At 42.9% G+C, this 19816-nt stretch overlaps 1 protein-coding gene across 3 annotated transcripts in view; it reads right to left on the bottom strand.

The window, feature by feature from the left end:
• Nucleotides 1–307: 307 nt before the first annotated feature.
• Nucleotides 308–19816, bottom strand: part of CENPE (centromere protein E) — an 80292-nt gene continuing 60783 nt past the window's right edge. For all 3 annotated transcript variants that reach the window (XM_075543973.1, XM_075543974.1, XM_075543975.1), the window contains 7 exons: nt 18668–18886; nt 15679–15864; nt 11956–12068; nt 9609–9706; nt 5030–5213; nt 2802–3073; nt 308–660 (listed from right to left, as the gene is read on the bottom strand). In XM_075543973.1, coding sequence (XP_075400088.1) covers nt 566–660; nt 2802–3073; nt 5030–5213; nt 9609–9706; nt 11956–12068; nt 15679–15864; nt 18668–18886 — 1167 coding nt within the window. In that variant the 3' untranslated portion in view covers nt 308–565. The remainder of the gene's footprint in view (nt 661–2801; nt 3074–5029; nt 5214–9608; nt 9707–11955; nt 12069–15678; nt 15865–18667; nt 18887–19816) is intronic.

Here is a 19816-nt window from a genome sequence, read left to right as displayed (position 1 = left end):
GGTGAGACAGAACGCACACCAATCGAGAACTGGCTGTGACCTGTCAAGTCCACGTAGTTTCAGAGAAAAATCCCCAAACTCAACGAGAGCAAAACACCCCTGACCCCTCTACTGAGTCATCATTAATATCACACAGGGTTGTGATTCACACTTGAACGTACATGGCACTAAAGGCATTTATAAGCTCATTAGTAAAGTGATATTTTCTATTAATGCCTTATGCTTTGGACTTGCCCGAGTCGTAAGTGCATAACGTTACCTGAATACAAAATGTCCACATGCATGCATCCATGGAAAGGCTGGAGGATTCCTTCAAGACCTTTATTCTTTATAAAATATATAAATAATAAACTCTTTCCACTTCTAAAATATTACTACACGTACGAGGGCACTACCATCACTGCTCTTAATTTCTGGGAAGCTAATTTTCAAATCCTTGATCTTCCTGTTCTGGTGGTGCGGGAAATCAGGGTGAGTGAAGTCGGACTGTCTGTCGCACGGCGGCCGGGCAGGCAGACACGGCTGTTTCTAAGGACGCCCACCAGCCCGCGGGGCAGCAGCGGGGTTACTGCGTTGTGCACTCGGGTTTTTCTTTTCCGGAAGAGGTGCGCCAGGGCTCTGGCCGAGGGGCCACGTTCTCTGCGCCGATGGTGTGTTCCTCTGCGAAGGAGAGAAAACAGAGCCTGTATTATTTACACACACACACACACACACACACCCAGGGGAAAAAGCCGGAAGTATTTTTGCTAACAGTACACACACCACCACCCCTCCCCAAGTACAACTGGAGGGGAAAAAGATGTCAGGACAGGAGAGAGGTGGGATTGAACCAGAGCACTGGGATTGTGTATTTCAGTTCATCAGAGTTTGAAAGGTTCATTTTCTATTGTCTCAGAAGATGAAAAAATTAGGACAAAAATCCATTATAATATGGTTGCAAAAATAAACAACTGTTTCTGTTAAAACATTTAAGTGTAGATGTAGTATTAAAATTTATCTGAAACTAGTTTACGATTAGTTTACGATTCCTAACAGTAGCAAAATTACAGTTATGAAGGGGGTCACCAGAACATGAGGAAGACCTGTCTTAAAGGGTCGCGGCGTTAGGTAAGCTGAGACCACTGCTCTAGCCTACCCCCTTTCATTTATTTTGCCCCAAACAGTGGCAGACAGAGCTACGCAGTAGCAAAAAGCAGGAGGCATGCTTGTTTGCAGTTCAGATGAGCGCAGGCCTCTGCCACCGTCAGACCAAATCAGAGGGGACTGTACGTTTCTCACTTTTTCAAAACTCTTCTAAAACAATTGTTTTGCATCAAAAGTTCTGCGTCAGGACCTGCACAGTGCAGAGCACTAAGGAAAACAGTAGGGCAAACCAATTTTTCTAAATGGCTTGGCGCCCTCCAACGTCCCTAAGAGCACGGGCAGCTTGCCACAGGGATCTGGTTTCTGTGGAGAGCGGATTGACTTCATTTTCGTCACAAGGTGCGGTGCTCACAAAGCTTGGCAGCCTTTGCTGCTCCAGAACCCTGCGGGTGCACCGTACGGTGATTCTGACAGGTACAAACACGGCCACAAAGAGTTCAAGGTGCATAAATAATTCTTTTTAACAGCCTCAGCCTGGGACAGTGCACACCAGGGCACACAATAAATGCTTTATGGAGAGAAAGAGTGGCTTTCTTTCCCTGTAGTCCTCCTGGCATCTCTGGACAGACAGCACCCTGCAGAGCGCAGGGTGATCCTGGCACCTCCCACTCCTTCCTCCCCACAGGCCAGGCGCTCAGCACTGCTGTCTTGATTTCTCTACCGCACTGCCGAGTCCAAGCTACTATCACATCTTGCTTAAACAACTGCTACCAACTTTCGCCCACCATGTATTGATTGAGGTGATTTTCCGAATTTCTAACTCATCAGACTCCCCTGCTCACCAGCTGTTTAAAATCTGTCTTTGCTCCCAAGACACAGTGGACGGTCTAGTCTCAGGCAAGCTGGTCTGGATCCTATCTCCCTCTCTGGTCTTGCTGACATCCTCCATCCCCATCACTCTCCCTCCTTCCCAGGAACACGGCTGTTTCAGCTGCTTACAATGCTGCCCCTGCCTTCTTTGGTGAGCTGGAGCCCTGGTGACACTGTAGGGTAAACACTGGGCACCTGAGAAGCTGGTGGCTCGATTGCACCACCCGCTCTAGGGGAGAAAGACCATGAAGACGTAGAGCCTTGGAAAACCTAGGAGGCAGTTCTGCTCTGCCCTCCTGAGTCACGGTGAGTTGGAATCGACTTGAGGGCAGTGAGAGGTTTTCAGGTCCTACCCCAAGGAGACGCACTCCGTCTGCTCACACACCCACTGTGCGCCCTCACAGCCCAGTACACTGCCACAATTCTTCTTTCCTGACCGCCTGACTAGAGTTTGCTCTCTCCCTAGCCTGCCAGTCCTGTGAGGGCATAGCAATGCTCTCGCTGTCTGGATGGGACCCAGAGCAGGAGCTCAAACACATGTATTGACTGAATAAACTATTGCGTAAATACCACAAGCTGGTGACAGCGTGGGTAAGACAGGCATGTTTAGTAAAATAGTGTGCAGGGCAATACCTTGTCTATGAAAGAGGGTTGTCTCTTTATGGGGGAAAACTGTTGTTTCAGCACAAAGAAAAGGTTTCACTTAGCTCTCTGGTGAAGCTGACCTCACTGGGCGACAGCATATGAGGCTGGCACTTGCTCAAGCACCGCCCTCCCTTAAACTTGCCCTTGGCCATGTACTCTACACGAGGCAACATCTTCAGCCAGGGAGCCGATGCGCTACCTACCTGGGCAAAGGCCGAGACTTGAGTTATCAAAATAGCGGACGGGATGAGCTGTTGGAAAAGACTTTGATCGGCTATCAAAAAACCAAGATTTCGGCGATTCCGGTAAATTCCGCTCCTTACATTGTGAAGGCGGATTCGGTCTGTTTTTAGTAGGCGTTCTGGGCACCTTTGGAGACTTTGGGGAGTTTTCGTAAGTAACTTCTTTATGAGCTTCTCTTACAATGGTTCTTTCTTTCCACGTTTTGATCTCTTTAGAAAGACGACGATTGTTGCTTGAATTTAGGGGAGAAAAGTAAACCGTCAGATTGCCTAGTTCTGCAGTGGACACACATCACAGTTAAAACGGCAAGCTACTGCTTCCCGTTGGCACGATTTCCAGAGTCCCGAAAATGGAACAGTTCTGCACCAATGAGGGTGCCGCAATAAATCCCCCGACTCCGCCACCTGAACAGTCGAGTACAAAGGACTGATGTCCAGAGTGGTTTACTCATGGAACTTTGCTATGGTATTTGACTACATCAACCTCCTCAGTAGAAGAATCTTTGATGCATTTTTCTAGACTAGACTCTTGTTTCAGACAGGAAAGGCTACCACCGTTCCTTCAGTGCCTCCTGACAGGAACCTGGGAAGCAACCCCAGGTTTCCTCTCTTCTTACTTTCAACAAGTAACCACGTTGTTGATAGAGCATCAGAGATGTGCACCACATTCACCTCCGTATTGCGACCTGCATCAGCACTACTCTGGTCCATGCCAAACTTTCCTCCGGAACATTACAAAGAGCCTCTGGGTTGGGCTGCCTCATCACACGCATGGGGTCAAGGCTATCTGGCCTCCTCCAACCCCCCCCACCCCCCCACTGGCTCCCAGTGCATTTAGGGCGCCATAAAGCTTAGTGATGATCTAGAAGGCCTGGTGCACTCTGGACCCAGTTCCCTCGGCATCTCCACCTCAAATTCTACCCCGGGCCACGTCCACGGCATCTTTTAGTTCCACCAACTGGTGATTCTTCCTGATTAAGCGCCTAGACCTTAGCTTAGAAAGCTTAGCCTTCTCTCCTTTCAATGAGCCTGATTTCTCCTGACTTTTCAGATTTGCTCCATTAGTTCCTTAGTCACCTCTTATTCTCCAACACACAAATCTCCATAAGGTTTCAGCTCTTAAATGCTCTCATCAGATCCTATTTGTCTTTAAAATAGGGTTTATTGTAGTAGTTATTTTTTTTATCCATGGATCTGTACTTTTCTTTTTTTGCCAAATCTTTCTTTTTTTTTAAATTTTAACAATTTATTAGGGGCTCATACAATTCTTATCACAGTTCATACATATACATACATCAATTGTATAAAGCACATCTGTACAGTCTTTGCCCCAATCACTTTTTTCTCCTCTTTTCTTTTTTTACATTTTATTAGGGACTCATACAACTCTTATCACCATCCATACATATACATACACCAGTTGTATAAAGCACATCCATACATTCCCTGCCCCAATCATTCTCAAGGCATTTGCTCTCCACTTAAGCCCCTTGCATCAGGTCCTCTTTTTTTTTTCCCCTCCCTCCCCTTTCCCCCTCCCTCATGTGCCCTTGGTAATTTATACCTCGTTATTTTGTCATATCTTGCTCTATCCGGAGTCTCCCTTCCCCCCTTCTCTGCTGTCCCTCTCCCAGGGAAGAGGTCACATGTGGATCCTTATAATCAGTTCCCCCTTTCCAACCCACTCACCCTCCACTCTCTCAGCATCGTCCCTCACACCCGTGGTCCTGAAGGTATCATCCACCCTGGATTCCCTGTACCTCCAGCCCTCATATGTACCAGTGTACAGCCTCTGTCCTATCCAGGCCTGCAAGGTAGAATTCGGATCATGGTAGTTGGGGGGAGGAAGCTGTTTAATGTCAACTTTTCTTCCATTCTATCACAAGTAGAGATCTCTGAACCGATTCTAATCTTCCCCAGGCTGTAGAAGCCAAATAATGAAGTTGGTTAGATCTGATTATTAGGTAATTAGGCTCTGTCAAAGGACTTAGGGACTCTCTTTTGTGTCGGAAAGTCTCACTGACTTGGGCTTATTTAAGCTGGCCCTCCAACGTCTTTGTGTAGGTTCTGACTCATAGTCGAGTTTAAACTACGTCAAAATAGGCCATCTGCTTGCTGGTGAACAGACATCTGCTGGTCAGCCGACCCCAGGGAACAGCCACCAGCTCGCGGCGCAGGGAAGGGCTCACCTCAGCAGCTCCTGCTGCTGCTTCAGCAGCTGCTCGTTTCGCTGCTTTAACTCGGAGACCTCAGTTTCCAGTTTCGCGTGTTCGCTTTTCCAGATGAGAACTTGCGTGCTCTGTACAATGCCACTGCCGCCCCCGCAGGTGATGGCTTTATTTAAAGGCCGAGGCTCCACGTTTTCTGACAGCACTGTGAGAGGCAAATGCGCACATAAGTGACTCTCAAGTTTCAGAGTAAAGTGTTTTTAAATGCAGTTGTTACTGTAGAATCCGAACCATCGCACTCACCACCTGCCTTTCCGCCACCTTCTAGGCCTAATGCTCAGTTTGGAATCTCGAGAACCCCCCTGGCTCCCTCCACCACTCACGCTCCTCGTACGACCTGCAGTAATGCGATTCCAGGCCTGAGGACTCTCACCGGGACCGTGGGAGAAGCAGCCCTTGAAGCCGGGCAGTCCTTCCAGAACTGACCCTCTACCTCTACCATAGGTTTCCAAATTTATTTGGCATACTGCCCCCTTTTTAAGGAAAAAAATTTTTTTTCAGCATCCCCCTGATACTTAAAAATGTTTGCATTATAGTTCTTCATCCAGGAAAAATATAAGTATCTGCTTATTCAGCCTCCCTGAATCATTCCCCCAGGAAACACTTCTACACCCTGGAGTGAGGGTAGGAGGATTCTCTCGGCAAGTTGGTTGGTTTCTCAGAAAGAAGTACGCAACACAAACCAAACCAAAACCCAACCCGCTGCCACAGAGTCAGTGTGGACTAACAGCAACTACATAGGAGACTCTTAACTGTTCACCTTCTTCCTGAGGAGCTGCTGGTGGTTTTGAACTGCGGGCCTTGAGGGCCACAGCCCAACACGCAACCAATAAGCCACCAGGGCTCCAGCATGCAACACACATTTATGTAATTGGCAATTGTTTATTATATATGATTTTCACCAATGGCAACACCTACTATATTAGTGTACCTCCGTAATGCATTTGAGAATTATTGGGCTCCCTGGTGATTCCATTCTATGCTGCTGTACACAGCGACGGCAGTGATTTCCCTCTGGCTCCGTTTCTGTCACTGAAGTGCATGGCACCACCCATGGGAGGTTTGAGGGCTGTGGACACGGGCCCTGAGCCTGCCAAACGATCATTTCGCTTTGAACTAAGGTCAACAAAGAGGATCACTGTAACGTGGACACTGATGAAAACGAGCCCCAGGTGTCTTTCCAAAGAGCGTAGGTGCCGGTGCAGCGGGTGAAACTGAGGCAATGGATTACGAAGGCAGCCCAATTAGAGGAACACTGGCACTTTGACAAGGTCTGCATGGCCACCTGCATGGCCACCAGTGGTCTCCCAGGTGAAGGGTGGCTCGGGGCCTGTCCTTATCAGCGGACAGCATCTAGTAGGGGCGGTGGAGGAAGATGTAGAGTCAGATGATAAGAGGAGGAGGTGAAATTTTAAGTCTATTGGGCAAGCGGTCTGCCCGCAGCAGCAGTAACCAGTGTCCACAGAAAAAAGCAAAGCTTGCTGCTGCCGAAGAAAATGATGACGACAATGATGAAACTGAAGGAAAAGCTGTACTGAAGAAATCTATACGTGACAGTTTAGCCCCAAACACACAAATCAAACCAGAATGGAAGACTCAAAACCACCAACACCAAGACCCCAAAGGTCAAGATGTTTCATAAAACAGGAAAGAATTCCCCAAACATGAAAGGACCTAGTTCTGTAGAAGACATTAAAGCAGAAATGCAAGCAAGTACAGAAGAATGGGTCTCCTCCTGAGGTGGAAGCCAGATTCATCGATTATGTGAAGAACTCTTTCCGGATGGCTGACCAGGAGGCTGTTCAAGATCGCTGGCAGTGGAAGGTGTCTCTTTAAGAACGTAGTCTACAGTTGTTAAAATTTTCCATCTTATTTAATTTCTGTAACAGTTGCTATCTGGCCCTCCTTTTCCACAATGCAGAGCGAGAACTTTCCCTGCCCTGTCTGATACATGTTGTCCAGTCCCTTCGCCAGGAATGTGTTGTTGAAATGGCGGTGTAGTTTGTAAAGATGTAACTTCACCCTTTGCTTGGTCCTAAGTATGTGTGGAATGTTCTGACACGACAGGATAGGAGCAGTGGTCAGACCAATGGAAATGGAGGGGAGACAAACATATACATGTGAAATAAAACTCACTATTTTAACAAAGTAGCACTGTTTCTCTTAAAAATAATTATTGGTCTTTTTCATGAAGACCCATCTTTAAAAAAGCATCCTGGTTGGGGAGGGGGAGGGGAAAGGCGAGAAAGGGGGAACCCATCACAAAGTTGGATATATAGTCCCCCCTCCCCACGAAGAGGATGGATAACAGAAATGTGGGTGAAGGGAGCCAATGGACAGTGTAAGATATGAAATAATAACAATATATCATTGATGGAGGATTCACGAGGGTGGGAAGGTGGGGAAAAAGAGGAGCTTATACCACGGGCTCAAATAGAAAATGTTTTGGACATGGGGATGGCAGCAGATGTACAAATGTGCTTGACACCATGGACGCATGGGGTGTGAGAAGAGCTGTAAGAGCCCCCAATAAAATGATTAAAAACAAAAAAGCATTCTGCATAAGATGAGGGCAGGTAACAATGCATTGCTATAAAATCACAGAAGCGTTTACTAAAGAATATCACAATGTGAAGCTACTGTTTTCAATAGACTTCCATCTAGGTCTGTACACTGCCGAAAGCAGTGTCTCCGTACCTCAACTCATCTCCAAACACTCTTGTACTTCTCAATGTAGGTCACATCAAACTACAGTTCTGGCGTCCTTGGAATCAAGTTGTGTTCCTTTGAAATGTTCTTTGAGTGCTTGGAACATAAATGATGTCACGAGAGGCAAGATGCGGGCGTTAGGTGGGGCCAGGTTTCCAAAAGGATTCTCACAGGACAGTCCTTGCGACCCCGAAAACGAGTGGGCACAAGGTTGTGATGGGAAAAAACTGCTCGGTGCAACTTTCCTGGTTGTTTTCTTAATGATGCAGTTTCAATTTTCTTAAAACTTCTTTATGACTGATAAACCTTTGTGATTACCCTAGGTTGAGGAAATCTATTAAGATCACCCCTTTGGAATGCCCAAATCAGTCACCAAAACCGTTCGAGCTGACCCCTCGGCCTTGAATTTGACTGGCTTAGGAGATCTTAAAAGACACAGCTTTGATCGGCTCTTTTGTTTGAAAGTATTCTAACTTTGGAGACTATGACAATGGTTTTACCAAGAGAACTTACTGTATATACTCGTGAACAAGCCGACTTTTTCAGCATTTTAATGCAGCTTTTGTGGGACAATTAGGTGCCTCGGCTGATATTTGGGTCAGCTTAAACTCGAGTATATATGGTACCCGTTTGCAGTCATCCAATGATTGCAGAGATTTATCTAAACATATTTTGCTTAGACTAAACCTGTAAACTGTTCTTTCCAAATTAGTGAATTATTTTACTTTACAAAAGCTTCATCCCCCACCCCCTTTCTTTTCATAGTTGGCTTTATTTGTTGGCTTCTTGTACCCCTGAACCATCTATACTTTCTGAATTCCTACAATCTAGTATTTAGATGGAGATAATGCTTTTTAAAAAAAATTTTAAATTAACATTAAGTGTTAAATGGGACAAGGGCATGATAAACTACAGAGACAGGTCATACGGATGAGAGAGACTATTGGCCCAAGGTCAAAATGGTGTCCAAGGGTTTGCTGAGGGAGTTTTATAAAGGACATGGAAGGTTAAAGAAAACTGTCACAAAAACACAGTTGGTGCAGATAAATACATCCTAGTTAGTGGTGGAGCACTTGAAGCCGGGCTGGGGGCCATGATTGGGACACATATATTTGGTTTGACAGATGAGCTTACATTGCTGGTTGGTGGGGCTTTCTTGAAGTAGCCAAGACACAACTCATGCCTATTTGACCCCCTGTAACTCTGATCTCCATCAAGTAAGGGACATACTCAAGTAAGGCCCTAGGTGACATTGCACCCCCTGGGTTGCTGGCGATAGTGAGGCTGTAGAAGTAATTCACTTCTCAATGCACTGGTTTGAGGGCAAGACTATTTGCATTCCTGGTCAATAGTCAGAGGAAATTCAATGGAGGCTTAGTCCACATGGGGATTCTGCAAATGGCTTTTGGGCTTTCATTTCAGCCATAGCCTTCTAGCAGCACCTTACACTGTTATGCAATTTTACCTACAATTAGTTCACCCTAGACCAGCTGTTCTCAACCTTTCACAGGGGTCGCCCAGTTCATAACAGTAGCAAAATTATAGTTATGAAGTAGCAATGAAAATAATTCCAAGGTTGGGGGGGGGGTCACCACAACACGAGGACGTGTATTAAAGGGTCGCGGCATTAGGAAGGTTGAGAACCACTGCCCTAGACTGTCACATATACTGAGGGGCTTCAAAAAGGTCATGGAAAGACAGAATTGAAAAATGATGGAATTTTTACACCAGCTCTTTGAAGTCCCTTGATAATAGTACTAATTTTCACAATGTATAGTATATTGAGATATAAAGAGGTAAGGATCTAAAAATGTTTTTATTTAACACTTACTTGAGGTATCTTGGATCTGTTGGCTTCTTCTCAGGTTTTCTTTTAGCAGCCTTATAACATCTTTCTGGTATTCAACAGTGGCTTTTGTAACAGTAATTCTAATAAGAACAACAACAAGAAATACATAAGAGCCCAGCAACTCATTTTTTAGGAAGGCTAAGCAGACCCGCTGTCAAGACTTCTCTAATGAGACATCAGACTGGCACTGTAATGGCCATGAGCAGTGATGGAGAGGCCTCAGGGCAAAGTAAGTAATCTATGAGCCCCTTTGGGTACTAACAGTATCAAATCAGAAGGATTCTGTATGGTCTAAGCAACAGCTCACTTGTCCTATCAGTGAGAAACCAGTTTGTTAGGCATTTCTGAAGGCACAACAGCTCAGAATTGGAAACTGAGCAACATTCCATTTGGTGGCAGAATGTGGAAAGCAGAGCTGCTGCCACGGGGTGCTCGGGGCATTGAGCAGAGCCCCAAAGAGGAAAGCCGCCTCGTTCCAGACTGTCAGGGAAGTAAGCCCGACGGCAGCTCTGGTTCCAAGTGATAGGGAAGCAGAGGTCAACTTCTGGTCAAGGTTAGACCTTGGTCAGCACCGATACTTTATAAGACTTTCTGTCTTTCTCAGAGACTATAAAAATATCTGCCAAGTTTATTCTACAAATAAAATGGCTTTTTATGATTAAGTGTTTTATAGGTATAAAACCAAACTCACTGCTGTCTAGTTGCTTCTGATTCATAGAGACCCTAGAAGACAGTGCATTTCTAGGGCTGTAAATATTTACAGGAGAAGGAAGCCTCATCTTTCTCTCTCAGTGTCTCCCGGTTTCGAACTGCTCACCTTGAAGTTAGCAACCTAACATGCCACCAGGGCCGTTCAGTGGTATCCAAAGAATGGCCAGACAACGTGAATGTTCATCACCACGCAAACTCACTGCTTCTATAAACTGACAGCAGCCATGTAGAGACGGGCAGAACCGCCTATCTAGATTGGAGACTTTAGCTCTTTACCAGAGTAGACGGCCTCACCTTTTTTCTGTGGAGTTTCAAACCATTGAGCTTGTGGTTAGGAGTGCAATTCATAGCACACTACACCAACGGGACTCCTTTCAAAGATTCACGGAATGCTACTCCTTACAACTCTGTGGCATTAGCTAAAATTTGGGTTTCAGGGGGATTTTATATATATATATGATTCATAAAGTACTACATATATGACAAATGACTCCCAATTCTGGCAGATTAGTTCTCAGGGTCAAATATTCCTTAAAGATTAGTAAGGAGGACATAGGAGTCAAAGGAATCTTAAAGCAAACGCACTAGTCAATCCTGACTCATGCAGATGCTCTGGGAAAGAGCAGAGCTGTCTCACAGGCCTGCCGAGTCGGTAATCTGTATGGAAGCAGACTGCCCTGTCTTTCTCCCACAGAGAGGCTGTGACCTCGACTTGATGGCAGTGAGAAGGGATCTTAAGAAGTCCAATACAAACCTGCCTTTTTAATGAGCACCAGAGCTTGCTGAAGTGATTAACTTTACACTAGTAAGTGGCAACCTTATATTGCTAATTTGTTTTCTGACTCTCATTTAGCATCCTTTTCATTATAACGCAATAATGTACAGCACACAAAATATCAGGCAGCTATTATGTACAATAAGGAGCCCTACTGGCTCTGTGGCTGAGCACTGAACTCCTAACTGGGAGGCTGGAAGTTCAAACCCACTCACTGCTCCATAGGAGAAAGATGAGGCTGCCTGCTCCTGTGAAGACTTACAGTCTTAGATACCCTACAGAGCCCCTATTAAGTTGGATTGGACTAGATGGCAGTGAGCTTGGCTTTTGGTAATATGTATAGGAGTGTAAATAAATAAAAAAGGGGGAAAATAGTTTTAGGCATTGTTACCTATAAGCTAAAAGAAAATAAAACCTTGACACAAAAACATGAGAAAAGATAAATGAAATTGGGAAAAACAGTATAAAATAAAAGGGGGCTTCAAAAGTTAACGGAAACATAGAATTAAAAGATAATGTAATTTTCCCACAAAGTCTTTGACACACACACACACACACACACACACAGTTTTTAAGATTTACTTGCAAGCATATTTAAGGGTACTTTTACTTATATATGATAGGTGATTAACAATCAAATACATTAATTAATCATGATTTCTATTGTTAACAGATCAGAAATTTTATATTGAAACCTTGCTTACATGTGACAGTTTATATGTACTACCACTGTGTATATTTTTAAAAGCAGCTATAATATCTCTGCGAGATGTTTTTATAAAGTTAACTAAAGGGAAGAAATGTAGAAAGGAAATTTTAAGCTGTAAAGTTAAAAAGACATACTCTTTTTCAAACTCCTTGGTATTTTTCATCTTCTCTAGGTCTATTTTCACCAGCTTTGTTTTCAGATCTTCAATTTCTTCTTTGTAGGGCTCAGCTCCTAAAGCAACTTTGTTCTAATTTTTTAGAGAAAAGAAACATTGTTTTTATGTCTTACAATCCGTAATACTTTCTCCATTTAAAAGATAAAATGATGCAGAGAGGTTGAAAGTAAGAAACGCGTGGTCAAGATAAGCTAGGAGATGAGACATGGAAATGCCAGAACAAGAACGTAATTATCAAACGAAAAATGACTCCAAGGGACAGAGCATTACTCGGAATATTTTGTACTGACAGTTCAATCTGGAGGCATTGTTTTGGACTACTATTTAAGAAAGAATCTAGCTACACATAAACCACGCCAAGCTCACCGCCACCAAGTTGAGTCCCACTCACAGCAGCCCTGTGGATAGGGAGAACGGGCCCTGGGGGTTTCTGAGAATACAATCCCATGAAGTTCTAAAGCAATGGAAAATTTTAACATATTCACTGCTGTTTGATATAAACAATATATAAAGATACAACAGGCTATTCAGAACAAAATTACTTATGATTCTTTTGTCCAATTTCTTAATAAACCCTACATTTTCGTAGTTACAGCCAGACGTACTCAAATGGTGGTGAATAAGTTGAAAGGTAATAATCCTCGCGCCTACTTCCCCCTGGTGCCGCCCAAAGGCATACCAATCACACTGCTCTAAATAGTGGCTTCTGGCACGTAGGAAAGACATTTCTCTCTGCAGAGATCTATGGCTAACCACACTAAACGTTGAAGAAATATGCGGTTTACTCTCCTTCTTCAACACCCTAAGGTCAAGGACGCTATCTCTCTTTTGGTTCTCCTCTTACGTCACCCACTGCTCTCACTCCGTAGAAGTCAGGCTAAGGGTGACTCCTGTCGTGCTTTATTTTGCTGGCGCCCTGGCTATACTGTGGGCTTGGGGTCTGGCTTCCAGCAGCAAGGTCCGAGGCTCACAGTGCTCCGCTGCTGCCTGGGAGAAGGATGAGGCTGTCTGCTCCTAACAGGTTTACCAGGAGCAGGAGCGGACCAGACGGCAGTTTTTTTGTTTTTCTAAGGTAACTTCATCTTGTCTCATGATTTCTATATGCTGACGATTTGCCCCAAATCATCTCTCCAGTTTGGACCTCTCACACATACTCTTCCCCCTAACTGACATCTCACTTTGGGTCTCTACAACCAGAGTCAAAACCCAACTCAGCGCCAGGGCACGGATTCGGACCTAGGGCAACCCTGTAAGGCGAAGTGGAAGTGCCCCGTGGGTTTCCTGTCACTCCTACGGGAGCAGAAAGCCTCATCTCTCTCCTGAGGAGCAGCTGGTGGGTTCAAAGTGTAACTTACCACGCTCCCAAGGCTCCTGTGGGCAACCCCAAACCCAAACTCATTGCCAGTAAGTCCATTCAGTCTCAAAGGGATCATATGTCCAAAAGACACCATGCATTTCTAGCTGGATTCCTATATTTCTAAATAGTCGTCTTGCTTTTGCTCTAATCCTCCTGTGGAAAAGCCAGCCCACGGCTTGCCAAAGCCCTTTCCCCCTTTCTTCCACAATAATATTTATAACTGGACTTCATGCATGTTGGTCCTGGGAATAAGATCTTGGGCAGAAACATGGGACGAGATGTGTCCCATTCTTGGGCGAGAGCTTCTAAGAGTGGCGAGTGCACCATTTTCATCCTGCCCGTGTCCCGTGAGCCTGAGCCTGGGCAACTCATCACTTGACGTTGCACTCAGAAACAAAGGCAGCTCTTCAGAGGACGGAGCCAGAACAAGAGAGAAGCAACGCTGACCAGTGGATGGTCATGGGAAGCATAGCCCCCCACTAGCTTGTAACCCTGGGTTTCTGGGAGGCAGAGAAATATGCTTCCGCCCTCTTGGAGTCCTTGCACTTTTGATCTCTCTGGTACGGCAGGGACTAACCCCTGGAGAGTGACATCATGTTTGGTGAAGTAGAGGATGGTCCTAAACAAGATGTACTGACACAGTGGCTGTTAACTATGCGCTCAAACTTGAAGAACAATTAGGAGGATGGCATGCGACGGGGCAGTGCTTTGTTCTGTTGTAGAGAGGGTTGCTATGGGTGGGAACGGGTTCCCCGGCTCCTAACAACTATAGCAACGGGCGCGTCATTCTAAAATATATCCTCTCCTAGAATCCATTTTCAAAGAGCAGTATTTAAACAACTGTCATACCATAATACCCATTTGCAAAATCTCATTCAGAATAAATACTAAAGTCCTCGAAACAGCCAAGGAGAACCTTCATGACCCGGCCCTCTGTAACCTCTCCTCTATCATTTCGAACCTCTATGTCGGCGTCCAGTGGTTAAGCGCCGGGCAATTGGAAATCACTAGCCGCTCTACTCCCGTAAAGAGTCGCAGTCATGGAAACCCACCGGGGCAGTTCTCCCCTGTCCTGCAGGGAGCTGTGAGTCGGCATCTAGTGAATGGCAGGGAGTGTGTTCATTTTACGATTACGATCTTAGTGGGCATCCTTTGCTCTGCAGAGAATACGCTGGATTTCTTATTGTTTCTCCAAAAATATTTCTAAAACATTTCTGCGCTGGGGCCTTCACATCTGCTCTTTCTATCCCACCACATAGATCCCTCGATCATTCCTTTATCCCCCCTATATAAAAGTGCATCTCTTTCCCCACATCCCACCTTCACTTATCTTGAATATCCCCTTTCTTGTTTAATTTTTCCCAATGTGCTGTCACGTGACATATGCATTTCCTTATTTCCTGTCTCCCTATATCAAATGCAAGCTCCACGAAGCAAGGAATGGCTTTGCGCGTTTACCAGCTCATCGCTGATACCGGGCACCTACAGCACATAGCAGCTGCTCAACAAACATTTGTTGGATGAACAATGTTGCAAGTAATTCAATGCTCGTTAAACTACATGCAACATAAAAAAATTACATTAAAAAACGCTATAGCTTTTCAGCTGCTTGTTTTTTAGTTCTTATCTTTACCAACAATTGCCTAAAAATAAAACTAATTTTTCTCGAGGTCTCTCTGTTTTGTGTCTCAATAAACTGTTCAAAATTTTAGAACAATGTTAAATAATAAAAAGAGCAAGTATTCTTGACTTTTTAAACTACTTTTAAGTGGAATGAAGCAACACGAGCAGGGATGACAAACTTAAGTGTCAATTCAGGCCAGACGCCTCGGTAGGAAAAATGCGAGAAATGTGTGAGGTTAAAACAAAAGAGAATGTTGGGGACGTGACATGTAAGGCTGTGGCTTGTTTAACAGCATTCAAGTAAAACTAACAAACACAAACCCCAAACATTCAAACTACTATACTTTCCAAAGGAAATTGGTCATACTCAGTTCACTGTTTATCATATTGGAATTAGTAACAGGGGCATTACCAGAAAAAGAATTTTAAATCTATCTAAGAAAGAGTACTACTTATTCAGATATCTAAACATACCTTGAAAAAGGGAAAAAAATCTAAAGGAGAAAAATTAAGCATTAATTTGCAATGAAAACCGATTCCTTCCATTTCAAAATTAACTTGTTTACTTGAGTAGTGAATTCAGGCATATGCAGATAATAGGAAGTGTGGTAAGAGACAAATGCAGTGAATATATACTCAGTAGTAAAATAAAAGGTAAAGAATAACTCTTTATTCACTTATAAAATGAACTTGTTATGTTACCTGGAGGTCTTCGATAATTTCTTTTGTTTTTTGAAGGCTTTTATTTGATTCATTAACTTTCTCTTGGAGTTTTGCTATCATGTCATTAGTCATCTCAAGTTCTTTCTGCATCTTGATAATCTTGCTTTCCTTATACTTAGCACTTTCCTTAGCTTCATGTAGTGAAGCTTCTAGCTCTTGAATTTTCTATGAAAAAAGTACATGTACATAAAGACTGGCATGAATACAGAGTCATAGCAGATATGTCTAAGTTGAAGTATTATAACGGGCTGTTGTTAATTTACAAGGTAAGGTTTACTATTTGTTTAATTAGTGTTTACTTCGAATATGAGCATATTAAATAGGTGTTCACATTAGAAACTACCACCACTTAAAAGACATCTTGTTAACCTACTGTCCAAAGTAACAGCTATACATTATCTTTCCCTTTATTTTTATCAGTTTTAATATTGAGCAGTTCAGTTCATGTATAGGTAAGAAAATCCAAAGGCATAAAGTGAAAAATAAGTCTCCTCACCTCTGACACCCAAGTGACCCAGAGGCCATACTACAGTATTTTTTTAAACATAATTGCTGCATATTTTTGCCAAGTATACAACTTTGTCGAGCATCATGTCTATTTCCTATAATCACTCTGCTTATGTGTGCATTATATATCATAGCTCCTTTGCTTATCCTTCGAAAATTTTTCTTTCTTTATTTAGTTTTCTTTTTTAGTGAGAGAATGAGTCAGTGAATGAGAATGAGTGAGAGAGTGAGTGAGTCAGTGAGAGTAAGTCAGTGAATCAGTGAATGAGAGTGAATGAGTGAGAGAGAATGAGAGAGTGAGTGAGTAAGAAAGTGAGTGAGAGTGAATGAGTGAGAGAGTGAGTGAGTGAAAGAGTCTGAAAATTTTTCTATGTGCATCCAAGTTTGTGTGAGGTTTACACTCACTTATACACAGAAAATGCACACACTGCATCTGAGGTTTCAAGAAGTCCGTGGGAAAATGGAATTATAGTGAAAATTTTCAATGTATGTTTCAAAGCTCCTTACATACAGCTCTGTTTATTTACCTTTTTAACTTGACAATATATTTCCCAGCTCTTTCGATAATAATATTCAGATCTCTCTTTCCTGTTTTCATGGCTACATAGCATCCCACTTCACAGAGGTACAATTGTTTACTTAGTTACTGTGGCAGTTACATAATCTGTCAACTTAAGCCAGCGATTCTCAACCTGGGGGTCACAACCCCTTTTGGGGGGTCGCTAGGCCATTGGAAAGCACATAAATATTTTTTATAATATATAATTACATATTATTTTGTGACTAATCACTATGATTTAATTATGTTTTATTATGTTGAATTTTTAACAATGAAAATACATGCTGCATATCAGATATTTACATTATGATTCACAACAGTAGCAAAATTACAGGTATGAAGTACCAACAAAAATAATTTTATGGTTGGGGTCACCACAACATGAGGCACTGACTGTATGACAGGGCGTGGCATCAGGAAGGTGGAGAACCACTGACTTAGGCAAAGGTGTAGTCTAGCCTGCCATCAAGTTGCAGCTTGATGATCTCATTTGGAGGAGAAATGAAGATAAATAGCTCACAGGAGGCCAGCCCCACTCTCTCTGCCTTCCCTTTCCTGCCGCGGAAACACTGAGCGCGCAGGAGAAGCCACGTAGAGATCCCTGCCAGTGTTGAGATGCTTCCAGTGCCTCTAGCTCCACAAGAGCTTCCACCCAACTGATCTTCCTGCATTCGGCACCATTGCAAGTCTGTGCGAGTCTAAAGAGGAATTTATGTACGGTGTTAGCATTGGACATAGGGGGTAATATCAGACTTAGGGACTGGATCTGGACCGAGTGGGGATGTTTTCTCAATATACAATTACTCTTTGCTATAAAGGTCTTACACATTTATGCGTGTTAATTAATTTGTTTCTATAGTCAACCTGGACTAACAGTTACCTACTAATACACATGAAGTTTCCTTAAAGATTGCTGAAAGTACAGATGAATGTAGGACAAATGGAAGAGCTTAAATTTGTTCATATCTTTAAGGTACTTTTTACTTTGTCCTTTGAAAAGTCTTTTTTCCCCCTCCAACCCACTTGGTATTTATTTTTGCTAAATAATAAGAATCTGGCTAGCCAGTTTTTAAAGATAGCAAGTCATGCTACAAACAAACCATGTTTTTTCTCGGGTTGAGCGTTTCCATCACCATACGGTGAATTATCACAGTTACTGTTTGTATGAATTAATTATATTAGTGTATATTTTATTATGGTATAGGATATGTCCTAGGGCTTCAGAAGAATTTCCTCTGTCTTACTGTTTATCTTACAATTTGCCTCCTTTTTATTCCCACCAGCTAACTTAAGTCTGTAGTCATGATTACATCAGAGAAACGCATGCTAGTGCTCTTCTATATTCCATTTATCAGTCATTAATTATTAAACCAGTGTTTGAGTAAGATAATGATTTGAGTGAGCTATAATTTGATAAGATAATGCTTTTAATAAGAAAATTTAGTTTGGTAAAAATGATCAATTGTAATTTACTCTGAGGTTCTCCACCGAGTGATTATGTTATAATCAAAGAAAGCGATATGTTTGCTCATGTTTAGACTCTAAAGTTAGGGCGACTAATAAAGTACCTGTAAGAGTCGATTAGTGTACCGATTCCTGGACACTTGTGGTTCCAGAGCAGGTTAATCTAGGTAAGAATCCGGTTTCACTTTCAGTCTCTTATACTTTTACAATAACTAATCAACATTAAATTATGTTATATAAATTATGGTACGTAACGGAATTATCTATGAGGGAATTCAGACTCATAATTCAAAGGTGACAGTCACAATAGAACTATATTTTAAAAATAAGCCCATCTTGGAACCAAAAATTATGCCCATGTTCAATACTGCATTGTAAGGATGCACCTTGAAATCTGTGCACACCTTCGTGTACGAACATCTGACACCAGTCATATACCTCTGTGGTTAGTTGTGTCGGTCTTGAAGTCACGTGCGAGCCCCCATCGTTTTTGGTAGTGGAATTAACAGCAGCACGGGACGTCAGAGAGGCCTTCCTGCTTTGGTAGCTCTTGAGCATCCTTTCACTCCTCTCTCGCATCGCTCGCAAGTCACGCTCCCATTCCTTGGCTCTGGCAGCACTACTTTCCTCTGACTCCGTGGATTCACTCATGATGGCCTAGTGAACGGCAACACATTACTGACACTCTGAAGTGAGTGACATTCAGAAACACTGTTCAGTATATTCAAACTCTTGAACAAGATCAACCAGAAATTCATGATTTTGAAAATTCTACAAAAGGACACGAAATTAATGTAAACAACTTTTTGTGTGGCTTGTATCAGTTCCTGAAATTTCAGGATATTGGATGTTAAAGAAGGGAATAAAAGATAAGAACTGGAGAGGATTCATATTTATCTTGAAGATGAAATCGCACTTTATTCGATTAGTACTTACATGTGAAGTGGGGGCTGAAGATCTGTGCAGTTAAGCCATAATAAGTGATGGCTAATGACCAAATATCAGCTGACATCTAATAGCAGTGTACAGCTAGTAGACTTAACAGTGACCTATTTTCCCGTGTCCTGCCAAGCCTTAAAGTTTATGGGAAAAAGAACTCATTGGCTTTTTGTGATTAATCTAAAAATCTTGTTTTTTTCTGTAGAGGGAGCATCAATCAGTTCATTCTCGTTTACACCTGACAATATCCTGAATGCCTTACTGTTTTTTTAATGGCAGGTCTGCTTGGTTTGGATCCTGAAGTAGTGTGTTCTTGCCGGCACCCTGGATTCTCCTTGGCTACTCACTTCACACAAGACTGAATTACCCCTTTCTCCAGGTGCTGGAAAAAGTTATCTACCTTTCCTGATCCACAACAGTGATAGCTCCTATACTTCTTGATCATAGCTGGGCCTTCAATATTATTTTTAAAGAACTCGAAATTATTGTATTCTAATACTGCTTTTCTTATGTCTTCCTCTGTTGACAGTAAAAAAAAAAACTAATCACCCATTTAATATTTGCTATCTCTGGCTATTCATAAAATGAAATGAACTATCCATGAGGACACTTGTTTAAAGCACTGCATCGTATATCAATGTGATTTAA

This window comes from Tenrec ecaudatus, chromosome 3 (genome assembly GCF_050624435.1).
Source record: "Tenrec ecaudatus isolate mTenEca1 chromosome 3, mTenEca1.hap1, whole genome shotgun sequence".
Lineage (NCBI taxonomy): Eukaryota > Metazoa > Chordata > Mammalia > Afrosoricida > Tenrecidae > Tenrec > Tenrec ecaudatus.
This window is presented reverse-complemented; position numbering and strand designations above follow the sequence as displayed.